This window comes from Neopelma chrysocephalum, unplaced genomic scaffold, assembly GCF_003984885.1.
Source record: "Neopelma chrysocephalum unplaced genomic scaffold, ASM398488v2 Primary Assembly neopelma1_24, whole genome shotgun sequence".
Lineage (NCBI taxonomy): Eukaryota > Metazoa > Chordata > Aves > Passeriformes > Pipridae > Neopelma > Neopelma chrysocephalum.
Genome location: NW_020897693.1, coordinates 51,732,970 through 51,753,389, shown reverse-complemented (window position 1 = coordinate 51,753,389; position 20,420 = coordinate 51,732,970). Strand labels below are relative to the sequence as shown.

The 20,420-nt window shown below is 46.4% G+C and overlaps 1 protein-coding gene across 1 annotated transcript in view; it reads left to right on the top strand.

The window, feature by feature from the left end:
- Nucleotides 1–20,420, top strand: part of PRKCH (protein kinase C eta) — a gene marked incomplete at its 5' end in the record, with an annotated part of 93,261 nt that overhangs the window by 71,617 nt on the left and 1,224 nt on the right. Inside the window, 3 exons of the mRNA XM_027698578.1 lie at nt 935–1,073; nt 2,001–2,189; nt 19,038–19,181. Of these exons, the coding sequence (XP_027554379.1) occupies nt 935–1,073; nt 2,001–2,189; nt 19,038–19,181 (472 nt within the window). The remainder of the gene's footprint in view (nt 1–934; nt 1,074–2,000; nt 2,190–19,037; nt 19,182–20,420) is intronic.

Below are 20,420 nucleotides of genomic sequence, written 5' to 3'. Positions count from 1 at the left end.
GTGTTCCTGACAGTGCTTCTGACTATGGGCTATTCCCTTGGGCAGTCTCAAGGTCAGGCAAGCTGATAAGCTTTGTTAGGGCTCTGTCATTTTGGCAGATCTGCTTTGGATGAGGAGCTCCCTGGCTGTTAGAGGTGATGTATTGGAAAATGTGCTTCTCTGCAGCTTGTTGGGCTGCAGGTCTCTTGACAATGACAAGGAGGTCCCTACCTGAATGAGCACTATGGGGGAAGTTCACTTCTTATATTAGTGTGCTGCTGGAATCAATACAGCTGGAAGGACTTAAAGACTTTGCCTTATGGTGGAGGCATCCCATGCTGCCCAGAGATTCCTGCTGCCCATGTGGCGTGATGTCGGCAGGGAGTTTCTTTTCTTCTGAGCCTGGATAATGCTCCATCTGGGGTTTATTAGTCAGACTTGCCCTGATACAGGGAAGTCTGTGGCTCTCCCTGCACCTCGGGAGAAGGGATCTGCTACCCCTCTGCAGAGGCCTTGCTCAGCTCCCAAGCTCCAGCTGTCTGCTCCAGTGCTTTGCTGAATCAGAGCACATCCCGTGCAGTGCATTTTGCTGCATCATAACATCCTTATGCAATCTGACAGCTCTGGCAACCTCTGCTCCAGTGAGTCCCAGAGCTAAATGAGCAGGAGCCCTGCCAGCCAGGCTTGTGGTGAGTTTGGAAAGCCATGTGGGCGAAATCCTGTAGCACCTGCCCCTTTTAAATGCTCTTCGGCAGAATGGTGTTTGTTCCTCCCTCCCTTTTGTAAGAGATGAAGTAAAAGAAAACCCCATCCTGCATGACTTTTGTTTATTTTTTTTGTGATGATGAGGCTTGTACAGTTTACAGGTTGAGCTTCTGAGGCCTGGGATGCTGCCTCCATCTGTGCTGGGCCTGCTCCAAGCACGTAGCAACTCTGTGAATGATTCTCATTGCAGGGACTTGAAACTGGACAACGTGCTGCTGGACTACGAGGGGCACTGCAAGCTGGCAGACTTTGGAATGTGCAAAGAGGGCATTCATGACGGCATCACCACAGCCACCTTCTGTGGTACGCCAGACTACATCGCTCCAGAGGTATAGGAAACCTTTCTTTGGCCAGGAAAACTCGGTTACAATGTGGAAAGCACAGGTTAGCTTTGGAACAGCCAGTGTACTCCCTGGTATCTTTAGCTGTGCCTTATTTGACTGCCAAGCTCAAGGTTTGCTCCTAAATGTGTTATCAATCCCTTGTGCAAACAAAGTATGAGTAAATCTTCAGGCTGCTGTATGCACCAGAATAAGCCCATATTTTTGATTAGAAAACATGAGATGAAAAATGGAAATAGAGCTGCAAAAATCTTGACAGTCACATACAGATGCTGTCCCAATTTGATTTGAAAGAAGAGTGAATTCTCCTTCATTTTTCAGTTCCTTTTTCTACCTCCTTGCATTCCCTGTCATTCCCCAAGCTCACTACAAAATTAATAAACACATCTTCAAGGATCAGCTGCCCTCCAGATGCTGCCAGATGTTCTGACAGGGTTTCAGATCCTTCAGCACAATTGAATTTTTGTCCGTGGTTCATGTTTGTACCATTCTCACACACTCGCACTCCTTCCCCTCTCCAGCTGAAAGCCTTGCCATTGGAGCCAGGTAAATATTTCCTTCCCAGGGGCAAGGAAGAGGCGATGTCAACTCACACACTTGGCTGCTCAGCCAGTTTTGCCAAAGTGCCTCCTCTCCAGCTCAGCCCCAGCATCACTCTAGGGGCTTGTTTCCCAGGTGACCCTGTGAGCAGCTGAACTAGTTCACCCCTTGTATAATCCACTGAGGTACTTCTGTGCTGATCTGGGCATTCCCAGAGTGAGATCACCTTTATGTTCCCAGACATCCAGCAGCCTAGCAGAGAGCACCGTTAGGACGTAGCGAGCACTTCTGCATTCACGTTCCCAAATCCTTTTTCCTCTCCTGCTCAGTTTGCGAAGCTTCAGGGTTGATACTTCTTTCCCACCTTTTCCCCAGATCCTGCAGGAGATGCTGTATGGCCCTGACGTGGACTGGTGGGCCATGGGTGTGCTGCTGTACGAGATGCTGTGCGGCCACGCGCCCTTCGAGGCGGAGAACGAGGACGACCTCTTCGAGGCCATTCTGAACGACGAAGTCGTCTACCCGACGTGGCTCCAGCAGGATGCAGTGGCAATCCTCAAAGCAGTGAGTTCCTTTGGCCATTTCCTCTCTGTCCTGGCTTTCTTCACCCTGACTCCAGCAAAGGAAAACAGGGCTGGGGTATTGGCATGCAGAAATTGCAGTTACCCTGACCCTGACCCTCTTCTTATCTTGGATTGAAGGGTAAACAGAAAAAACACATCCTGCCACACTTAGGTGTGTTTGCATAGTTATGGCCTTTATATGGCTCAGTAGCCAACTTGGCAAGAGAAGTGTGAGCATGTCTGTGTGTCTGGGCATTCTCCCGATGGCTTAATGATTGACAGCATGCGATCATCGTCCAGAGCGGAAGCAGCAGGTAAACACAGTGTTTAATATGTACTGACTGTATGGTTTACATGTGACTGCAGTGGCAGAGAAGTGAGGGCTTCATGATAATCCTTCATTCTGACTGTGGGTGATAACTAAATCCCCCAGGATTGCTGCCTACCTGCATGCAAAGACAGGGGTTTAATTTTTGTGTGTTTGGGAGGAAAAAAAAGGGGGTGTACAACAAAGAGCTTGAGGAGAGCTATTGCTGGTGACACTTTGTCCTTGTCCTGCCAGGTACTCCTCACTTTTTCCATGGTTCTTTTATCCACATGCCTCAAATCTTTTCCTGTGAAATGGGAATGAAGCTTTGTAAGGTTTTGGGCTGAGTGGGAGCCTAGTGCACTGGAAGTACCTGGCTTTTCTGTAATGAATCAAAAGGTGATTAAACTATAGACCTTACTTGGCTTACTTCTGCTTCCTGCCCCTCACCAAATCACTTAATATCTCTAAGCACTCTTTGGAGAGAGAGAGGGATCAGCGTATTCCCTTTTCTTGCAAAAGCACAGTGAACAAAGATGTATATAAGACTGGATGCTATTAAATATTGTGGCAATAGAGGATCTAAGAAATGGTTACATAACGTATTAATTTACATTAACTTGTGAAGCACCGATACAAAGAAATGGGGTAATCAATGATGGGCCCATTTGAGGGAAAGAAGAGAGCTTGTTTTCATCAGCTTTTTAGTAGTAAAAATCTGGAAGTTTTCTGCTGAAGGTTTTCTGTTGTATATGAGTTGAGCAACTACTTTCTGTAGCTGAAAACGCATCTGATAAATTCCACAGAAATCAATTGAGAAAAACATCCACTTCTTGAGGAGGCAGAGGAGCTTTTAAATCACAAATTGTGCTCAGGAGTGATCGTTTGTCATGCTGAAGGCCCTCTTGGGTTTTGGAAGTAACCTGTAACGTATATAAAATATAAAAAAGGTGAAGTTCAGATTCATTGCAGCTTCTGTAGCAGTGTTCACATGGTTGGACTGGGACTCTTGAATACCTGAGCCAGTTCCTGTTCAGCTGAAGTAACAGCAGAATGGATTTGTTGCAGGTATCTTGCATAAGTATGACATGGAGGTAAAATGTGATCAGGTAGATGCTCATCATAACAGGACCCTCAGGGAGGTAGTAAAATATGATTTGTGTTTTAGCCTCTTGATGAAAAGTTTATTTTCTTAATTCTGATAGGAGCCTTATAAAAACAGTCGGTGCAAGCTGCGGTCATCCCTGGCTGCTCTAGCTTGTGTTCAGAGCCCAAATTTTAACAGTGGGTCCCTTCTGTGATTAACAGGCAAGAAACATGATGAGGGGTACTGGAGAAAAAAGGCCAGAATTGAGGAGGCAGCTAAGAATTCAAATAGAAAGCGATTGAGTGTTTCCAAAACTGCCCAGCCAGCTTAGTAACTGCTGGTTACTTGCCTGATAAATCTCTCCAGCCACTCGGCTTGTCTGCTCTTATCACGTGTTGCTGATGAAACCTAAATGAAACCAAAGCTGCCTCTCTGAAATGCACGTGCACTGCTCAAGAGAACCACTGCCCTATGTCTGCTCTGGGAAAAAGGCTGAAATTCAGGGCATTAACCAGGAACCTTGTGATAAAGTAGTAGGAAGTTGCAACTGAAATTCTCACTGAACCTTCAGTTCTTCAGTGTTTTTGTTCCCTGAGTGGCCGCTACCTCGAGGTGACTTTTGCATCTTGTTTTACAGCACTGATGGTTGTTGGCTACAGCCTGAATTTCTGCAGCTTCACAGTAGCTGCTTTTGGGTTCAAGAACTGTTTACTAGAAGAGCTCCTTAATTTCTTGTTCCTTTCTTACACTGAGTTTTTAGAGGCATCAGAGCATGTTGGCTTTAATGGGAAGAAACATCCTGTCATGACGTTGTCTGGGGCTCTGGATTAAAATGGAACAACCTCCCCACAGTTTGCTTTATTTTCGGTTACAACAATTCACTCGCTGCTGAGAAATTATATTTGCAGTGTACAACATTTGGTCAGTGTTTTTAGGTGTCAGTATAACACAGTATGGTAAACCTGGGGTTTTTTTAAGGAAGATAGTAGATTTTCTAGCTGCTAAATATGTAGATTCTTTTTTCTCTCAGACTTCTGATGCTAATATTTTTCTTAGATACAGCATTATGACTGCATGAGCATCTTCTAATCACTGCTGTGTTTACTTCCAACAAAACATGCACTCGAGCTCCCTGATTTACAGCTGTGACAGTGCTTTCTAACCCATGATGTTAAGAGCTCTGGAAAATCAGAGCATTCAACTACTGCAGTGACATAAATGATTATAAGTAATTACATGGCACGGGAAGCCTATGGAAGATCAGGGAATTAAACCTGAGTTCTCTTGTATTGCAGGATAAGGCCATAATAGCCTTAATAACTGGATTATCCCCTCACTAAAAGTTCTGGCCTCTAACCTTGAACAGGACTAGTGAGAATTCACTGAGTCTTGAAGGGTACAAAGCTGTGAAATGAAAATCAAATTCTTCTGCTAGGAAGATGCAATTAGATGTAGGTGCTTAGAGATGCTGTACAAATGGATATATCTAAGTTTAGAAAGCATTTGGTCTGTTTGCCTTCATGAAGAGCATCATTTTGAACAAGGATAATAGTTTTTAGGACCCATTTCACAGATACTGTTACCTTGTTTTGCTTTCGTTTTGCGTAATTGTGCTTTACCAATTTCCCCCCACCAGAAACCACATGATTTCTGAAGGTTGCACCTTGTTCATCTTTGCAGTTTCCTGATAATAACAAAACTACGTCCTTAGGACCTCATTTGCGTCACTGGGTGTTCCTGGAAGGTTTTTGAGCTCTGGTACCAAGGAAAACAAAACCAACCCCAGTGCCCTGGGACTTGGTATAGAATTGAAAGCAGAAATATTTGTGCTCTAGAAAAGTAAGATTTTATCTGTTTCCTTTCTAATGTTTTTTTTGTCCTTGATATTTTCCCTCAGGAGCTGGGGAGACAGTAGGACAGAGGTAAATCAGTGTAGGTCAGCAGTATTTCACTGGAGTCAGTATTCCCAGAGGAGGAAAGTAGGACATCTCACTTGTGTATCCTGCCCTGTATGAATGTGTCGCTGGGGAATTCAGATACTGATGCTTCAAATCAGGAGGAGAGGACTCAAACTGAGTCTCCTCTGCTTGTGTGAGCAACTCAAACTGGGCATGGATTTGCTTGTGGGAGTAAAAAAGTGCAGAAAAGCAGAATTGCTGCTGAATGGATTCAGACCACTCCAGCTTATTCTAGACTTACATTTTGCTTTGATTTTGATTCTCAAAGGAAAAAGGTTTCTCCACAGCTTTACCTGAATGCACTCACAAGGAGTTTATGCCAGAGGAGCTATTGAGTTTGTGTATGTAAAATAAATTCTTTCAAATACTCTCTGCCATCAGCTGACAAAGTAATCACCAGTGTCTAATGATGGAGAGACTGTGAAAGAGAAACTGCATGAGCACACAGAGAGCAGAGACTGCTGCACCGAATCTTCTACAGTGAGAGCGCAGCTAGAGATTGCTTTGTTACAGCATATCAATGTACTGAATTTGTTAACTGTCACTAGCAAAAAGTGCTGGAGCAGAGAGGGGAGCTTTCCAGGCAGCCAGAGGCTTTGGGATTCAGCTGAGTGAACTGCAAAATGAAATACAATCCTCTTGCTTCCCATAAGCGGGGTGGTATTTTGGCAGCGTGTTTCACTCGCCTCATGTATGGCTTTCTCAGATGCAATTCAATCCCACTGCCTTGCTCACAGTCAGCTTAGCTGGAGGGCAGAATGGAGGGACGCAGTGAAAATCAGGTCTCAAAAGTCGATGGCGTAATGGGAAGCAAATTCACAGGGAAAGCTGCAGGGATTTTCCTTCCCGAGTCTGGTTTCGGATGAGGAGAGAAGGGCTAAGCCTATTGAGTCTCTCCATGGACTGATGATCTGAAGTAGCCATGGTTGGCCCAAAGGCTTGGAAATTTGGATGAGCAATTGCAGCTTAGATGTTTTCACCCTCAGAGCCTGGTAACAGCAGGGGCTGGAAAGCAGCATCTCCCCAGGGAAATGTTAACATTGCTCTGCCTTCTGCACCCTGTATTTCTGAATTCCTGTCACGGCTGAGTTTGCTGAAGCAGAGGGTGACTCTTGGCATTTGTATGCTAACCTCCAGTCTTAATGAGGGCTCTGAAACACTTCTGGCCTAGCTAAAATGCCCCTTCCAAAAGTGAGGCTTAGGCAACCTTGCCTGTATCTATATATTTTGAGGACACAAATGAGACTGAATCCTCTCCTTCCTCCAGCTGGTTAAAAACATGGATTTTGAGGAAAACACTACTGGAGTTAAGAGGCAGAAGTGGTTATGTCCCCCTTCAAGTGGTTTTATGTGAAAAATAAACACTAGGCAAGAAAAGAGGAAGGTGCAGAGGAAATTGGCTGTGGTTTTAGCAGGCTCTGCTCTCACCCAGCACAGGTGGAACAGCACAGGGGAGTCCAAATTCCAATGGATGAATGTGAAGAGTGAGAGGGATGGAAAGGTGAGGGAGCTTAGCTGAGAGCAAGCGTGACATGTATCTCAGAGAAAAATTGCATCACCAATACAGTGCCAAGAATGCAAGAGAAAAAACCTGAAGTTGATCTGTTTTTCTAGGGAACAGTAATCTGGAAGTGACGCTGACTCAGAAGGCAAATGGTCTGGTTGAGTGAACTCTTTCCTGCTTTGTGTCACTGAGTTCACTTCCCCTGCACCAGATACCCTTCAAACTTTGTTCTTGCAGATTTGTGTAAAATCCCTTTTGCGCTGCCAGGTCAACATTAGGTCAACATGTCATGTCTGGGAATTGGTGTTTCGGACTCAGCTGCAGCAATAATGATGCTCTGTGGGTCAGCAGGAGCCAGGTCCTGCTCTGATGGCCTGTGTTTCATGGGCTCGTTTGTGGCTGTCAGAGCACAAGATGGAGGAGTTGGCATTTCCTATGTGTATCCATACACATACATAGAGATAAATTCTGTGGCTGTTAGGAAAGTGTTTGTGTTAGGATTTTCTTCCCTAAAGTTGCAGCTGATACTCAGTGAGGAAAAACTAAATTTGAAGGGTACCTTCCTCTGTCCCTCCTTCTGGTGAAAAGGAGCAGTGTTTCCCATTGTTTCTCAGGAATTCTGGGGGATGATAAAGTGAGATAAATTTTGTTATTGTTGTGTGTGTGTGAGCTGAATCCAGGACTTCTGGGAAGCAGTTATCATTCCACAGAAATAATGAAGAAGTTCTAATGTCCGACGTGGTCAGTGCACAGGGCAGTCCAGTCTGACTGGATGCAGGGTAACAGCTCCAGCAGAGCCTTTGGAGACTCAGGCTGTGCAGGCACTTACTATAATGGGCCAAGAAGAAAGAAGATGGGAGAGATCACAGAGTGGGTTGGGTTCGGTTGGAAGGGACCTTAAAGATCACACAATTCCAACCCCCTGCCATGGCCAGGGACACCTTCCACAGGACCAGGCTGCTCAAAGCCCCATCCAACCTGGCCTTGAACACTTTCACGGATGAGTCATCCACAAGTTCTCTGGGCAACCTGTGGCAGTGCCTCACCACCCCACAGTCAAGAATTTCTTCCTTGTATCTAGTCTATATCTCTCCTCTTTTAGTTTAAAACTGTTCCCCTTGTCCTATCACTACCTCCCTGTGTAAAAAGTCCCTATCCCTCTTTTTTATAAGCTCCCTTTAAGTACTGGAAGGCCACATACAGATGCAGAAAAGAAATTTCCATAGGGAAATTCCATCCAGGGCCTGCTGAAGGAGAGAAAGCAAAGCAAGCACTGAGGTTTGCTGCAGGAGGAGTAAACTACCCACCCTAAGGGGATGCCACCATGAGTGCCCAAACCCTTGGCCAGGACCCCTTATTTTCAGAAGGGCTTTGTGGATGGTGAGAGCTCCGTGCTGAACCAGACTGGCCCCCACCACTGTAGGCAACTTGAAAATGCCATTAATGAGGAGAGGAGGCAAAGGGATGGAATTCCCGCAGCAGAAAAGCTTAGAGGCAGATTTTTTAACATAATCAAAGCAAACAGTTTGCTGTGACAGAGGAGTGGATGGGAAAGGGCTGGTTTCAGACTGCTGGCAAGGACATCTAAGTTCAGGAGAGGTGTGGATGATCCAAGCTGCCTACTCACTGCAGCTGCTCACCCCTGACATCAGCACACAGGGTGAGGTCTTCTGGACTTTGGAGATGTTTATTCTCTTCATACTCTGCAGTCGCTTGGGGTTGAACACCCCTGGATCATGGGAAGTCAGAAGTAGCTGTTATCAGCTCAGATACCATGGTGGGTGTCTGTATCCTGCCTCAACACATCACTCAGAATACCTGAACTGTGCTTTACTCGACGCATTCAGGCGCAGTCCATATGTGCTTCCTACTGCCTTTGTGCCTGACCTTTTCTCTAAGTACTGGGCAATCAGTTTGGCCACGTGTGAACTAGACCAAACCCCCGTGTTTGTGCTTCCCAGCCCTCTCCAAGCACTTCTGAGGTGTGAGAAGAGGCAGCCAGATGCTGGTGGTGCAGGTTGCCTACGTTTCTCTTTCATCACTCTACACAAGGTGCATGCCTCTCCTTCACACTTGCATCCTACAGATCTGGGCCAGTTTCTTTCTTTCCAAGAGACAGAAAAAGGCAGATAATCTGTTTCATATGCAGTGCTGGAATAGCATATGAACATAGAATGAACTTGTTTTTGAATGAACTCGATGCAGGGAGTATTTTTTAGACAAAGCTTAAAAGGAAAAGAAACAACACAATGATGGACCCACTAAAATCAAAGAGGGAGCTAGATGAGCTCAATGCTTTATCATCAGAGCTGAAGAGCCTGCTAACAAAGGCAGATAGATATTAAAAGTGCCTTCAAATATGCCAATAAATTATTCTCCTTGGCGTCTCTTCAGAGTTGGCAGTCACCATGTGATTAAGCTTTGGCTTTCAGAGTGAGGCTGATATTTAAATCTCCCTGTGAGGCTCTATGCTGGATCTGTGTACACATTTTTCCTTTATTTTGCTTTTCAGAAATGCTTTCATCTTGCATTTCCTCGTTGGCTCCACAGCCTCTGCTGCAAAAGCAGGACTCCAGAGCCTGTCGTTTCCCAGCTGGGAAGGAGTTCTTCAGTTTTAAATGATCTCTTGTCCAGACCATTTCTGCCATAAACACACACAGTGGTGAGGTGTCAGGGCTGTGGCCCACCACAGGTTGCCTTCTTACCTCTTTTGCCTGAGCTTGCACTTCCATCTCTGTAACATGCTGTCTCTTTCCCTTCTAATTCTCAAACAGCAAACAGCTTTCCCCAGTGATTTTAATCACTTCTCTGGATTGATCACACCTCTTTCTCAAGTGCTTCTCTTCCCCACGGTAATAGTTGCATGCTTCTGAATAATTCACTGTGAAAGAAAACTAAAGCCATCTGTGTATGGCTTGCCAAGGCCAAATTCACCCTGAAATAGCGTTAAGTCTTTCACCTTTTCCTTTCCAACAGGCTCAAATTAGCTTCTCATTAAAGTCTGCAGCATGCAAGCTCAGATTTACTTCAAAAAAAAAGCTCCTAACCCAGCCTATTGTGATGTCAATTGTGACTCATCCTCCTCTTTCCTGCCAGGGATGGGAAAAAAGTGAAGGAGCATTCATTGTGCCCACATTGTCTTCCCCATCCTTTTTTTCCTTCTTACTCCTAGGTGCTTAAGGAAGGAGCAGTTCCTGTGTCTGAGCCTAAGACTTGTGGACCAGGCTCCCTTCTCACCTGTGCCACAGCTAAACAGTGATGTTATAGACCCACAAAAGTGGTTTGGTGAAGTCCATTAAAACCCAATCTCAAGGATACCCTTGAGAACCTGTGTCCAACCTGGAGGTGGGAATGCTGAATGACAGGACCAGCAAGAGCTGTGCAGCCCCTGGTGGAGGGGGCCAGTCCATCTAACTGGGAGGTCCCCACACCACTATAAGGGTAACAAATCTCCCACTGTCCGAGCTATTCAGGGCTTTAGGTCTTACTCTTCCCTCCAGCTTTGAACTTTCTGACATGCTGTGTCTTTTCAGGAACTTTAAAATTAAAAGAATTGAAATATAACCAGGACTACAAAAAAAAAACTCCTTTGAAGTATTTTCCTGGCTTTTTTTTTCTTAATTGGCCTTTGCAGGTTTGTCCGGGGCACTTTAGTCCCCTTTGTACTTGACCCTATGTAAATAGACCACCCAGGGTTGTGTAACAGATTCCCAGTTCCTCTTGACAGGACCATCAGAAAAGGATTAATTGTTTGCCTGTGCAACCCAAGGGAGACTTTACCCCTGCTTAAAACGAGAGCAGGATCGTGTCCCCAGTCTGTTAATAAGTGTGATGCTCATTCTCCCTTTGTATTTGTGTTACTCTGATTGATGTAGTGATTTAGTAATGGACCTGCATATCCCATGTTGTACCTATAGTCCAACTGGGGTAATTGAAAACCAGCAGCCAGAGTCTGATACTGTCTGAGCAGCCCCTGCAGCTGGTGACCCACGTGGGAACTGGGGGTGACTCCTCAGCTCTGAAAACGCAGCTTTCTGGTGTGACATCTGGACCAAAACCTATGTGAAACATTCCACATATCTAATGACTGAAGTTAATTTCTGCTTATTGTTATTTATTACAAGAGTACCAAAGGGAGAAATGTCAAAAATCACTAATTGTCATCAGGGGCCAATGCATTTGATACTTGTGGCCTTTTTATTCTGCATTAATGTTGATGAGTGGAGAGAGCCAGGAAAACAGGTAGATTTCAGCACAGCAAAGAAGTTTGTAGCTATTCAGAGAACATTTAATTTCCATATTTTAGGCCAGGTTCTCTCCGGGTGATAGTCAGCAAAATTACATCAGTTTACACCACCGAAAGATTTGGAGCCAGATGTGTCTGCCCCACGTATGAGTTGCTCTGTCCACCTTGGTTTATTTTGCTAGTCTCTTGCTCAGCACTGTTTGCAATACAGTTAATCCTTCTTGTTTCATCGAGCAGCCATTTCTGTACTAGGGGAAAGCGAGATCAAATTTATCTGCTTAATATCCACTGCACTGACATTTTGTCCTTCTTGCCTGGGGCTGGCACATTAGACATGTGGCTGCTGTCGTGCTTATTGTTAGGGTCTTCTGGCTTTTAGAAGCTGGGCTGAAGACTTATTTTTACCTCCTTTCCCCTCCCTTTTTATCTGGAAAAGGAGATAACAGATATTTCACACTCTGTCTCATCCTCCCCCCCCTCCTCCTTAAAATGCTTTCAGGGCAGTCTTGTACTTCTGAACCTTGGCACTGCCCTCGCTGGACCTTTTCTGTGCTGAAGGATTTCACCTGCTCCCAGTTTTGTGTAGCCAGGACTGCAGCATGGGGGTAGAAGCACCCTGTGGGGTCACATTCTGGCTCAGCACCATGATGAATTGCACTGGTACGAATCAGGGCTTTCAGATATCGATCCCTCTGTGTGCAGGGTAGGAGCCTCTAATGGCTGCAGTCAGAGCAAATCCCCAGAGTCAAACAGAGGTGGCATTCGAGAGAGAGCCACGATGACTCCAAGTCCTATTCTCAGCAGCACAGCCCTCACTGAAGGTCAGTAGGATTCAGGCTTCCAAGTGCCTGGCTCACACCCACAACCCGGCACTGGCTGAGCTGCCCTAAGTACAAGGACTTCCACTCTGACCACTCTGTTCCCGGGGCTGGCACTGTTCAGTGGGACTGGGCTGTGCTGCCTCCCTCGCCCCCCGTAACCCACTTTTGTGTCCAAGCCCTGGATGGCTCTTGCATGGGGAAGTGAGGCATCCCCCTGGCAGGACTGGGATGGATGATGATGGGAGCCTTGCCCAGGAGAGCATAAGACAAGACTGGCTAAAAACGAGCAGCTTTTCATTTAAAAAAAAACAAAAAAAACAAAAACAAAAAACAACAGAATGACTCCTGGCTTCCAATCATTAGAAATAATAGACATTAACAGACAGAACCATAGAACCATCTTTCTTCTTCTCTTTTGTTTGAAGGCTAATGACACCTCAGACTGTGGATTTGTTTGCCTTACAAAATAGGCAGCCAAACTGTTTTCGGCAACTGCAGCATTCAGTGGAGAGATTCAAGGAGGGAAGCCTTAATTAGAGTAATTGCTCTATTTATATAATGATTCCCTTTTGTCTGAGATCAAATGGATCTTTGAGAAATCTTATTTCCTTTCAAGTTAATTTCTGCCCTGTTAGTTTAGCTCATGAATCTTAATGAAGACGAGCACCTTGGGTATCTCCAGATCTCCCTGCTCTCCCTCATTACTAGAGGAAAGACTGTGGGGCATTAATCTCCTGTGCTGCTGCTGATCTTTACTTTGGTAGCAATATGGGAGAAACACCAAGAGGCAAGTGTTAAAGCCATGAACAGGGAAATCATCCTTTCCTTTAACAGTTTGGACTTGACTATTACATTGGCACAATCTGAATAGGGGTCCTCTGAGGCAGGTGGCATGTTGGAGAGGAGTGAGACTGAGGTACTGCCATTGTGTCTGTGACAGGCCGCCCTTGGGCTCCTGGCAAAATAAAGTGATGAATTTTCCTGGGTCTCTGTTGGGAGCACAGGCTTTCTCTTACAGGGCAAATACGCTAGAGTACCAATGGGAACTGGTGCGTCTAAAATGTTCTTTAATACAAGAAATAATGATTTCTTCCTTGTCCAGAGGGCTGACAATGTGAAGGGAATGGCTGAGCAGAAGGTTGTATTCCACTTCCTGAAGTGCAGTACTTCTCTGACGGGATCTGGGCTCGTTAATGTTTTCCTGGAACGTGATGCAATTTCACGTCATCTGTCACTGTGATATTACTCATGAAATTAATTACCCTGATGCAAATAGCACATACATCAGTTATGTAAAACAAATCAGGGATTCCAGTATTGAGAAAGGGAACTTGTAATTCAAGGAAATTAATGCTCAGAAACATCTGGTTTGTGCAAACATCCCTTCAGTGACTCCCAGGCCATCAGATGGATTTGCAGACTCAGCCCCTTGAGGCAGAAGTTGCAACGCTGCATGTGAGCAGCACTGGAAATGTTCAATGCAGCCTTTCCCAGCAGACTGAGAGTCTTGGAGCCTTTCCCAGCATGGTCCAAGCCATGGGTGAAGGGGAAGACCAGCATAGATCCCTGCTCTCTCTCACCTGCTCGCAGGCTGAGCTCCCAGGGCTGACACAGATTTTTCCCCATGGTTGGCACTGCTATGGCTGCATTTTTTCCTTGTAACTTCACGGGCCCTCCGTAAACTAATCCCCAGCTTTTAATTTCTTGTCATGGCTTGCTGCGTTTTCTTTTCAGTAAAGGTTTCAAATGATCTCGTGAAGTCATGTTTTTGGCTCACGCCAGCTGCTGGTTTTGGCTGCGATGCTGCTGGGAGGGTTAGCTGAGGTCAGCGAGAGCCTCGCTTGAGTTTTCTGCTCGGCAAACTGGTGTAGCCCAAAGGATCCCAATCTGAAGATGCTCCCAAGGGCTCTTTACCCCGGGAATGGGATAATTTCCCATGGCTGGATGTGATCACAGAGCAAGGGCTGGACGGCTTGGTTCAGGTTTAAACTTGATAGTGTTGCTATTGGTTTTGCTTGGAGGCCTCTTGGATTTGGGTGATTACATGTTTCTTTTTACTCAGGAACATCTCTGGTTTGCCTTGTTGTTGTTACTGTTAAAATTTTTTGCGCTGTGTTTCTTCACTGAGCTCTGTGTGCCAGAGATTGAGATTCATGCTTGGATTTGTGGTTACTGTGCAAAATTAGAGATAATAATAATGGCCAGTCTTCGCGAACGAAGATTTGGGGAAAGGTCTTTTACCTTTCCAGCCTGCGCAATGGATTTTTTAGGTGAGACACAGCCTGCGCTGAACTGAGCCCACCCTTTAATCCTAAGGTTCATCTGCCGGGGCCAAGCAAGCTTGGACAATGGCAGTGAGGTCCTCAGGACGTAGGTTTGTTTAGAGTGACCTTCTCATAGATGGATGGCCTCACAGGGCTAACGAGCTCCCATCTGCCCGGGGGACTTGGGATTCGAACCCGTGGTCGCAGCAGTGAGAGTCCTGCATGCTAACCACTAGGCCACCAGGGGTCCCCAAAATTAGAGATACTGAGTAAACATTAGGAGATGACATTTTGCCACGAAAACCTTTCTGCTGAACATCTCTCATCACCTGCAAAAACACTGCAGGATTGTCCTTGGAAGGACATTTAGGGCTGATCAGCCTGTGAAGCAACAATTAAACTCTGGCCTTCCCGTGGATACCAGGAACAGCCAACACTTTGTAAGACATTTTCCAGCTGTCTCTGAACAAAGCCGAAGGGATCATGGGGAAGATGAGCTACATTTCTGAAAATCCTTCCCCTGTCTGTGTGTCTGTGTGGTCTGGACACTCAGCTTTACCCCTCCTGCTGCACAAGTTCCTCTTACATGGTTCAGGACAAGGCTATGGGCTTCAGCTACTTGCTTCAGAGGTGAAGGCTGAGCTCGTGATTAAGTTCTTCAGAAATCTCGAGTTAGAGGTGCCATCAGACAGCGGAGAGAGCATGAGACAGGGCTGTCAGGTGCTGCCCTATTGCAGTAGAGAAGTGTCAGTACTGCCTAGGGCAGAGAGGGAGAATTCATGGGCTTTTGAGCCTTTGAGAGGTCATTGGAGTATTTTGGTTTTTCCTGAGTACTAAACAACACAAACTGAAACGTCATCCGTTTCTATGTCAGTGCAATAACTTCTGGTGAATTCAAATGATGTTGAAAAGTGTTAGTTATTCAAAAATTTCATTTTTTCATTTTATATACCTCTTACAGTAAGGCAGGTCACTGTTCCAGTGCAGAGCATCAGTGCTGTCTCTGTTAGAGTCATCATTTGCATTCCTGCTTTTCAGTCCAACTGCCAAATAAAGATTGGAGTCTCTTCCCAGAGAAGAGATCCCTTCACCAGGCTGTAATGGACCTGGCACTCTGAAATCCACCAGGAAATTTTGCGTAAGGGAGGAGCAGCAATGGCCAGTCTCTTGTTTTCCATCACAGCCCCTGGTTGCAGAGGTGTGTGTACATCCACAGGGGAGTAACCTGCCGTGCTGCAGCTGCCAGAGTGCAGGACTGTGTTTCACCTACCACATGATGCTGTGCAAAGGCAACGTTTTCAGCTCCAGTTCCCATGTGTAGGTGCAGTAGCAGGGTCTCAGCACAGTGTACAGTGCATTTATCAGGGCTGTAAGTTAATGATAGGAGACCAACTGTGCTCTGAAATGGTATCAGAGAATCACAGAATGGTTTGAGTTGAAAGGGACCTTAAAGACCATCAAGTTCCAACCCCCTGCCATGGGCAGGGACACCTTCCACTAGACCAGGTTGCTCTGAGCCCCATCCAATCTGGCCTTGAACACTTCCAGAGGTGGGGCATCCACAATTTCTCTGGAATATCTGTTCCATATATCTGTTCCATATCCTGTCCCTCTGCTGAAGCAAACCAGTGTGAGTTTGACTGCCATGAAAGGGGGCCCTCCTCATGTTATGTTGATACACTTTGTAGAGTGCCTGATTTATATTCACTTTCAGTGTCCTGCTAGCCTGAATTAAATACTTCAAGTACCTGGGAAACAAGCTTGGAGAAGCCTGTCCAGAGTGGTTTATGGTGCTGCCCTCGATACCTTTGTGCTTCACAGCCCTGTTTTTACAGAGCCAGAGAGGCAGCAGCCCTGAGCTCCTGCCTGACAGAGGAAGGGGGTGCTTGATTAGGTGTTCCATAGGTCAGCTCTCTCCTGTCAGAGGTAAGGAATAGTTGAGAGGGTTTTTTGGCAACCTGATCTCGCTTTCAGCAGCCAACCAAGGGAACATGTTTCAGCAGTGAGTGAATTTGAGTCCTTTGCTCTCCTCCTGCCTCCTTCGGGCACCCGTTGTGGGGTAAATGGTGCCCAGAGTTTCCCAGCTGAGGTTTCCCAATCTCTGGGTCCAATACACAAACCAGAGCTGACCAGTCGAATTTGGACAATCATTTTGTTTTGAATGTTGTTTTACTTTTTCAGAGCCCAAAACAGACCACCTCAAGGCATGGCCTTTGCCTAATCCTCATTGTCCTAGCAAGAAGGGTGTTTTAAGCAGCCAGGAATGCATTTATGTTGGCTCTTGGGTTGTTGCATTGGATGTCTTCACTTGGTGCAGTTTTGGCATCATGTGGAATAAATCAAGTAAATAGGAATGTAAACACACTTTTATATCCCAGGTCTCTGAACTGGTCTGGGAATGGGCAGTTGGGTTCAGGTTTTGGTCTTATATGGTTGGGGATGAATGGGAACCCAAGCAAAGTGTATTGCCAGTCCTTTTCAGAGATTATTTGCTTTTGTGATTATTTTTTTCCCTCTCCACATTTAGCAGAAGGTTCCTGGTGTAATGGAGGCGGCAGTAGGGCGGGAGCCATGAGACATTTGACTTATTCCCAGCTCTTTTCTCCATTTTTTTTTCTTGTCTTTTTGGGCTGTTTTGGTCTGTACCACTCCCAGCACCAGCAAGCTCTGATCTTGTTTGTGCTTTCTAGGTGTTCCAGCAATGCAAATAAGAGTTGGTGAGGTGCAGATATCCATCTGTGGGGACAAAGAAGATGGGCAAGGAATTTCTAGAGAAAAACAGGGCTCCCAGGAGGTTTCTGGCCTGTTTTGCAAACCAAAGAAGTCTAGTTCAAGGCTTGCAAAGGCTTGTCTGAACCAGGTCTCTGAGAGATTTTGGCTTGACCCATTTCTTGTTTGGAAACCAAACTGTGTCTGGGGATCAGTATCCCACAGAAATTTTGGGGCAGTCTCTTGGGAAACAAATTGTGTTGGGGTTCTGCTGGTAGAAAGGAGAACAGGCTGAAAGGGCTGGAGAAATACAGAAGTTCTGCTTGTCCTTAGACCTGACCCTGGAAATGCTGCATTACTGAGGGCTGAAGAGTCCAGAGAAGCATGGGAAGAGCCCAGCTGTGGAAAGCCACGAGTGCTTTGCTCCTCAAGCAGTCCTGGTGACTCCTCTTATAAATCTGGGTGCACTCTGCAGCTCTTTCTACTGATGTTTTGGGTGGAATACTGGGAAAAGGTTCTGCTGTAGGGAATCCTGTGGCAGCTCAGGAGGTCAGGCTGGATTTGTGGGGTTTGTTCTGATGCCAGCAGATTTTGGGGCCCTGCGAGGTCTCAGCTGCAGATGCCCCATCTGCTTTGGCTCTGAAGCTCCCTCAGAACAGAGTATTGGGGAGAATTCTGTAAATCAGGCAGTTGTTTTTCTCCTCCCTGTCTTCTTTCTAGGTAGGGAATGACTAGACCTTTTATCCACTCATCCTAGGAGAATTTGTACCTTGTGAAAAGCTCCTGCAGTCAGAATGAAGCTGGTCTCTCACTGCACCTCCCCTTCTTTTCATTTCCCCATTGCTGAGATGCAGCAGACTTGGCCATTCCTGAAACAGTGACCGATTGTCTGGTTTGGCTGGTTCAGCTATTTGCTAAACATAATGCTCTTTCATCTTCCAGGAAATCGTCTGGACACCTCCACCGGAGTGGAGCTTGCTTTATGCTCCTGTTCGAATAGGCAAATAAAAGCAGCTATTTTCCCAGTTTAAACATAACCTGGTTTCTCTAGTGAATTAGAAATATTCGAAGGAAGGGGAAAGATTGTTTATTACTGAATTTTTAAGAACTATATTCCTAAATTAACAAGCCAAGCAGACTCTTTTCCTTCCTGGGGAAAGGATTCTCCTCCTCCTCTCCTGTAAGAGGTATCTACAGCACTCACACTTCATCATTCTCACTGGGACCTGAAGGGCACCCGCCGGGGCCCTCTCGCACTGTCTGTGTGATGTACAGCCTTCCTCATTGCTCCCTGGCAAGTCAGGGCACTTTGGCTGAGGTTTGAGATTTCTTTTCACTGGTAGCAGAATAAAAATGTTACAAAATTAAATCCTCTATTAGTGTTTCACCAGCGAGAGAGGAGACGGTCACCTGCCTGCTCTCATCTGCTCAGGGTTGGGGGGCTCTAAAAGCCAGCGCCTTGCCCATTTTCCTCTGTTTCCTAAGGTGACAGGAAGGAAAGCATAGGCATCTGGCAGTGCTTCAGCAGGCTGAGGTTTAGGAAGAAGGCACAGCTCAGGACTGATTCCAGGCCAAAGCCTGGCTGGCTGGTGAGCAGCGTTTGAGAGCGAGCTCGTAATCCTGAAAAATTAATACAGAAACAAGTAACAACCAAGCCCACTGGGCAACATTTGTAATGTTGCTAATGATGCAATTCAACTTTCTTTTCTTATTGTGGTAATAAGGGATTTCACTAAAAGAAAAAGGGCCGAGCAGAAATACACCCCGACTTCTTCCTCTGGAGAGTGAGTCAAGTTCCTTGCATGTGGTTCCAGCACAGCGACATTGAGAAGTCTGGCCAGCAACTGGGTTCAGCAGGAAAGCTGAGGACAAGCTTTTGTGCAACTGCTAATAGGTCTCTCTCCCGTGGCCGTGCCGGATGGGAGGAAACAAACAGCCCTTTTTGTTTTGCAGTTCATGACCAAGAACCCCACCATGCGCCTGGGCAGCCCCGGGCTGGGCGGCGAGAGCACGATCCTGCGGCACCCCTACTTCAAGGACCTGGACTGGGACCTGCTGAACCAGCGCCAGATGGAGCCACCATTCAGGCCCCGAATTGTATGTGGCAAGGAGGGGTGGGGGAAAGGGATTCCTGGGGTTTTTTTCCTCTTTTTGGCTCTATAAGCACATTTGTTCTCATGAGACAGGAAAGGAGGTGAAGGAAGGGCAACCTTGACACACCAGGCCTGGCCCAAGAGCAGGGAGGGGAGATCTCTGGTCCTGGCTTGGCTGCTGGTTGGCCACCTGATGTTGTGCAGGTTGCTTTTCTGCTCCATGCCAGATTTTCAAAGGCAGCTCAGTGAAAAGGTGCAGGTTTGTTAAAGCAACTGCAGCAGATTAGGCACCTGACCACCCCTTACCTTGCCCCAAAGATAAAACAGAGTAAGTAGTCCTCATCCTGCTCGCTCCACCTAACCCTTCACAACAGGGCTGTCTCTCCCTTGTCTCTCTCTGTCTGTTCAGCACCAAGCACAGTGCTCCCTGCTCAGGCCACTGCCAGCTGAGTGGTTCAGATGGCAGAGAGGCTGCAGAAGCTGTGGTGCTGTCCCTTTCCCCAGTGGTGCTACACAGCCCTAAGGATATTCTGTGAGAGAAGAGTGGTGCTCTCCATGGACAGCCTTTCCAAGATGGTCTCTGTGGCTTCCTTGTTGGAATTGTTGCCTGGAATGGTTTGTCTCATGTTGTGGTCACTCTGCAAGCTCTTGGTGGCAATGGTTCACCCAGTCCTGCTCCATCATCATGGGGTCCAGGATCAGGGACTCAGGGGAGGTGTGACAGCTCGACAGCAGACTCCTAAGTTGTTCCTGGACCCAAACCAAAGGCTAAGGGAGCCTGCTCAGTCCACCGTGAGCTGAACAGGATCTGGGAACATTAGACTTCAATGTCAATAAATTTTATTGAACTTCAGCATCAATAAAACATCTTGCTCTGGATGCAGGAAAAACATGTGCCTCATGAAAATGTGCCACAAACCCAGTTTGTGTGTGTGCATTCTAAACAGTCCCACTTTGTGGTACACAGCAAGGAATCCAGAACCTGGAGGCAAGCCATTTGTCTTCCCACGGCCCAGTAATTCATCATTGTGCAAGTTTAATGGCTGGCACATGGAGGAGTGTCCTCCCACCCCCTCCCCAAAACCCAGCTGAGATGCTCTGCAGATAAGGAGGGACTGCGCGGAGTCATAACACAGCTGATAACTACTTCAAATGTCTGGGTCTGTGCTGCCATTTGAGGGAAGGGACTGATTTATGTGCCCTGCCGTGCCATGTCTGGGCAGGGAACACCCCAGAGGCAGTG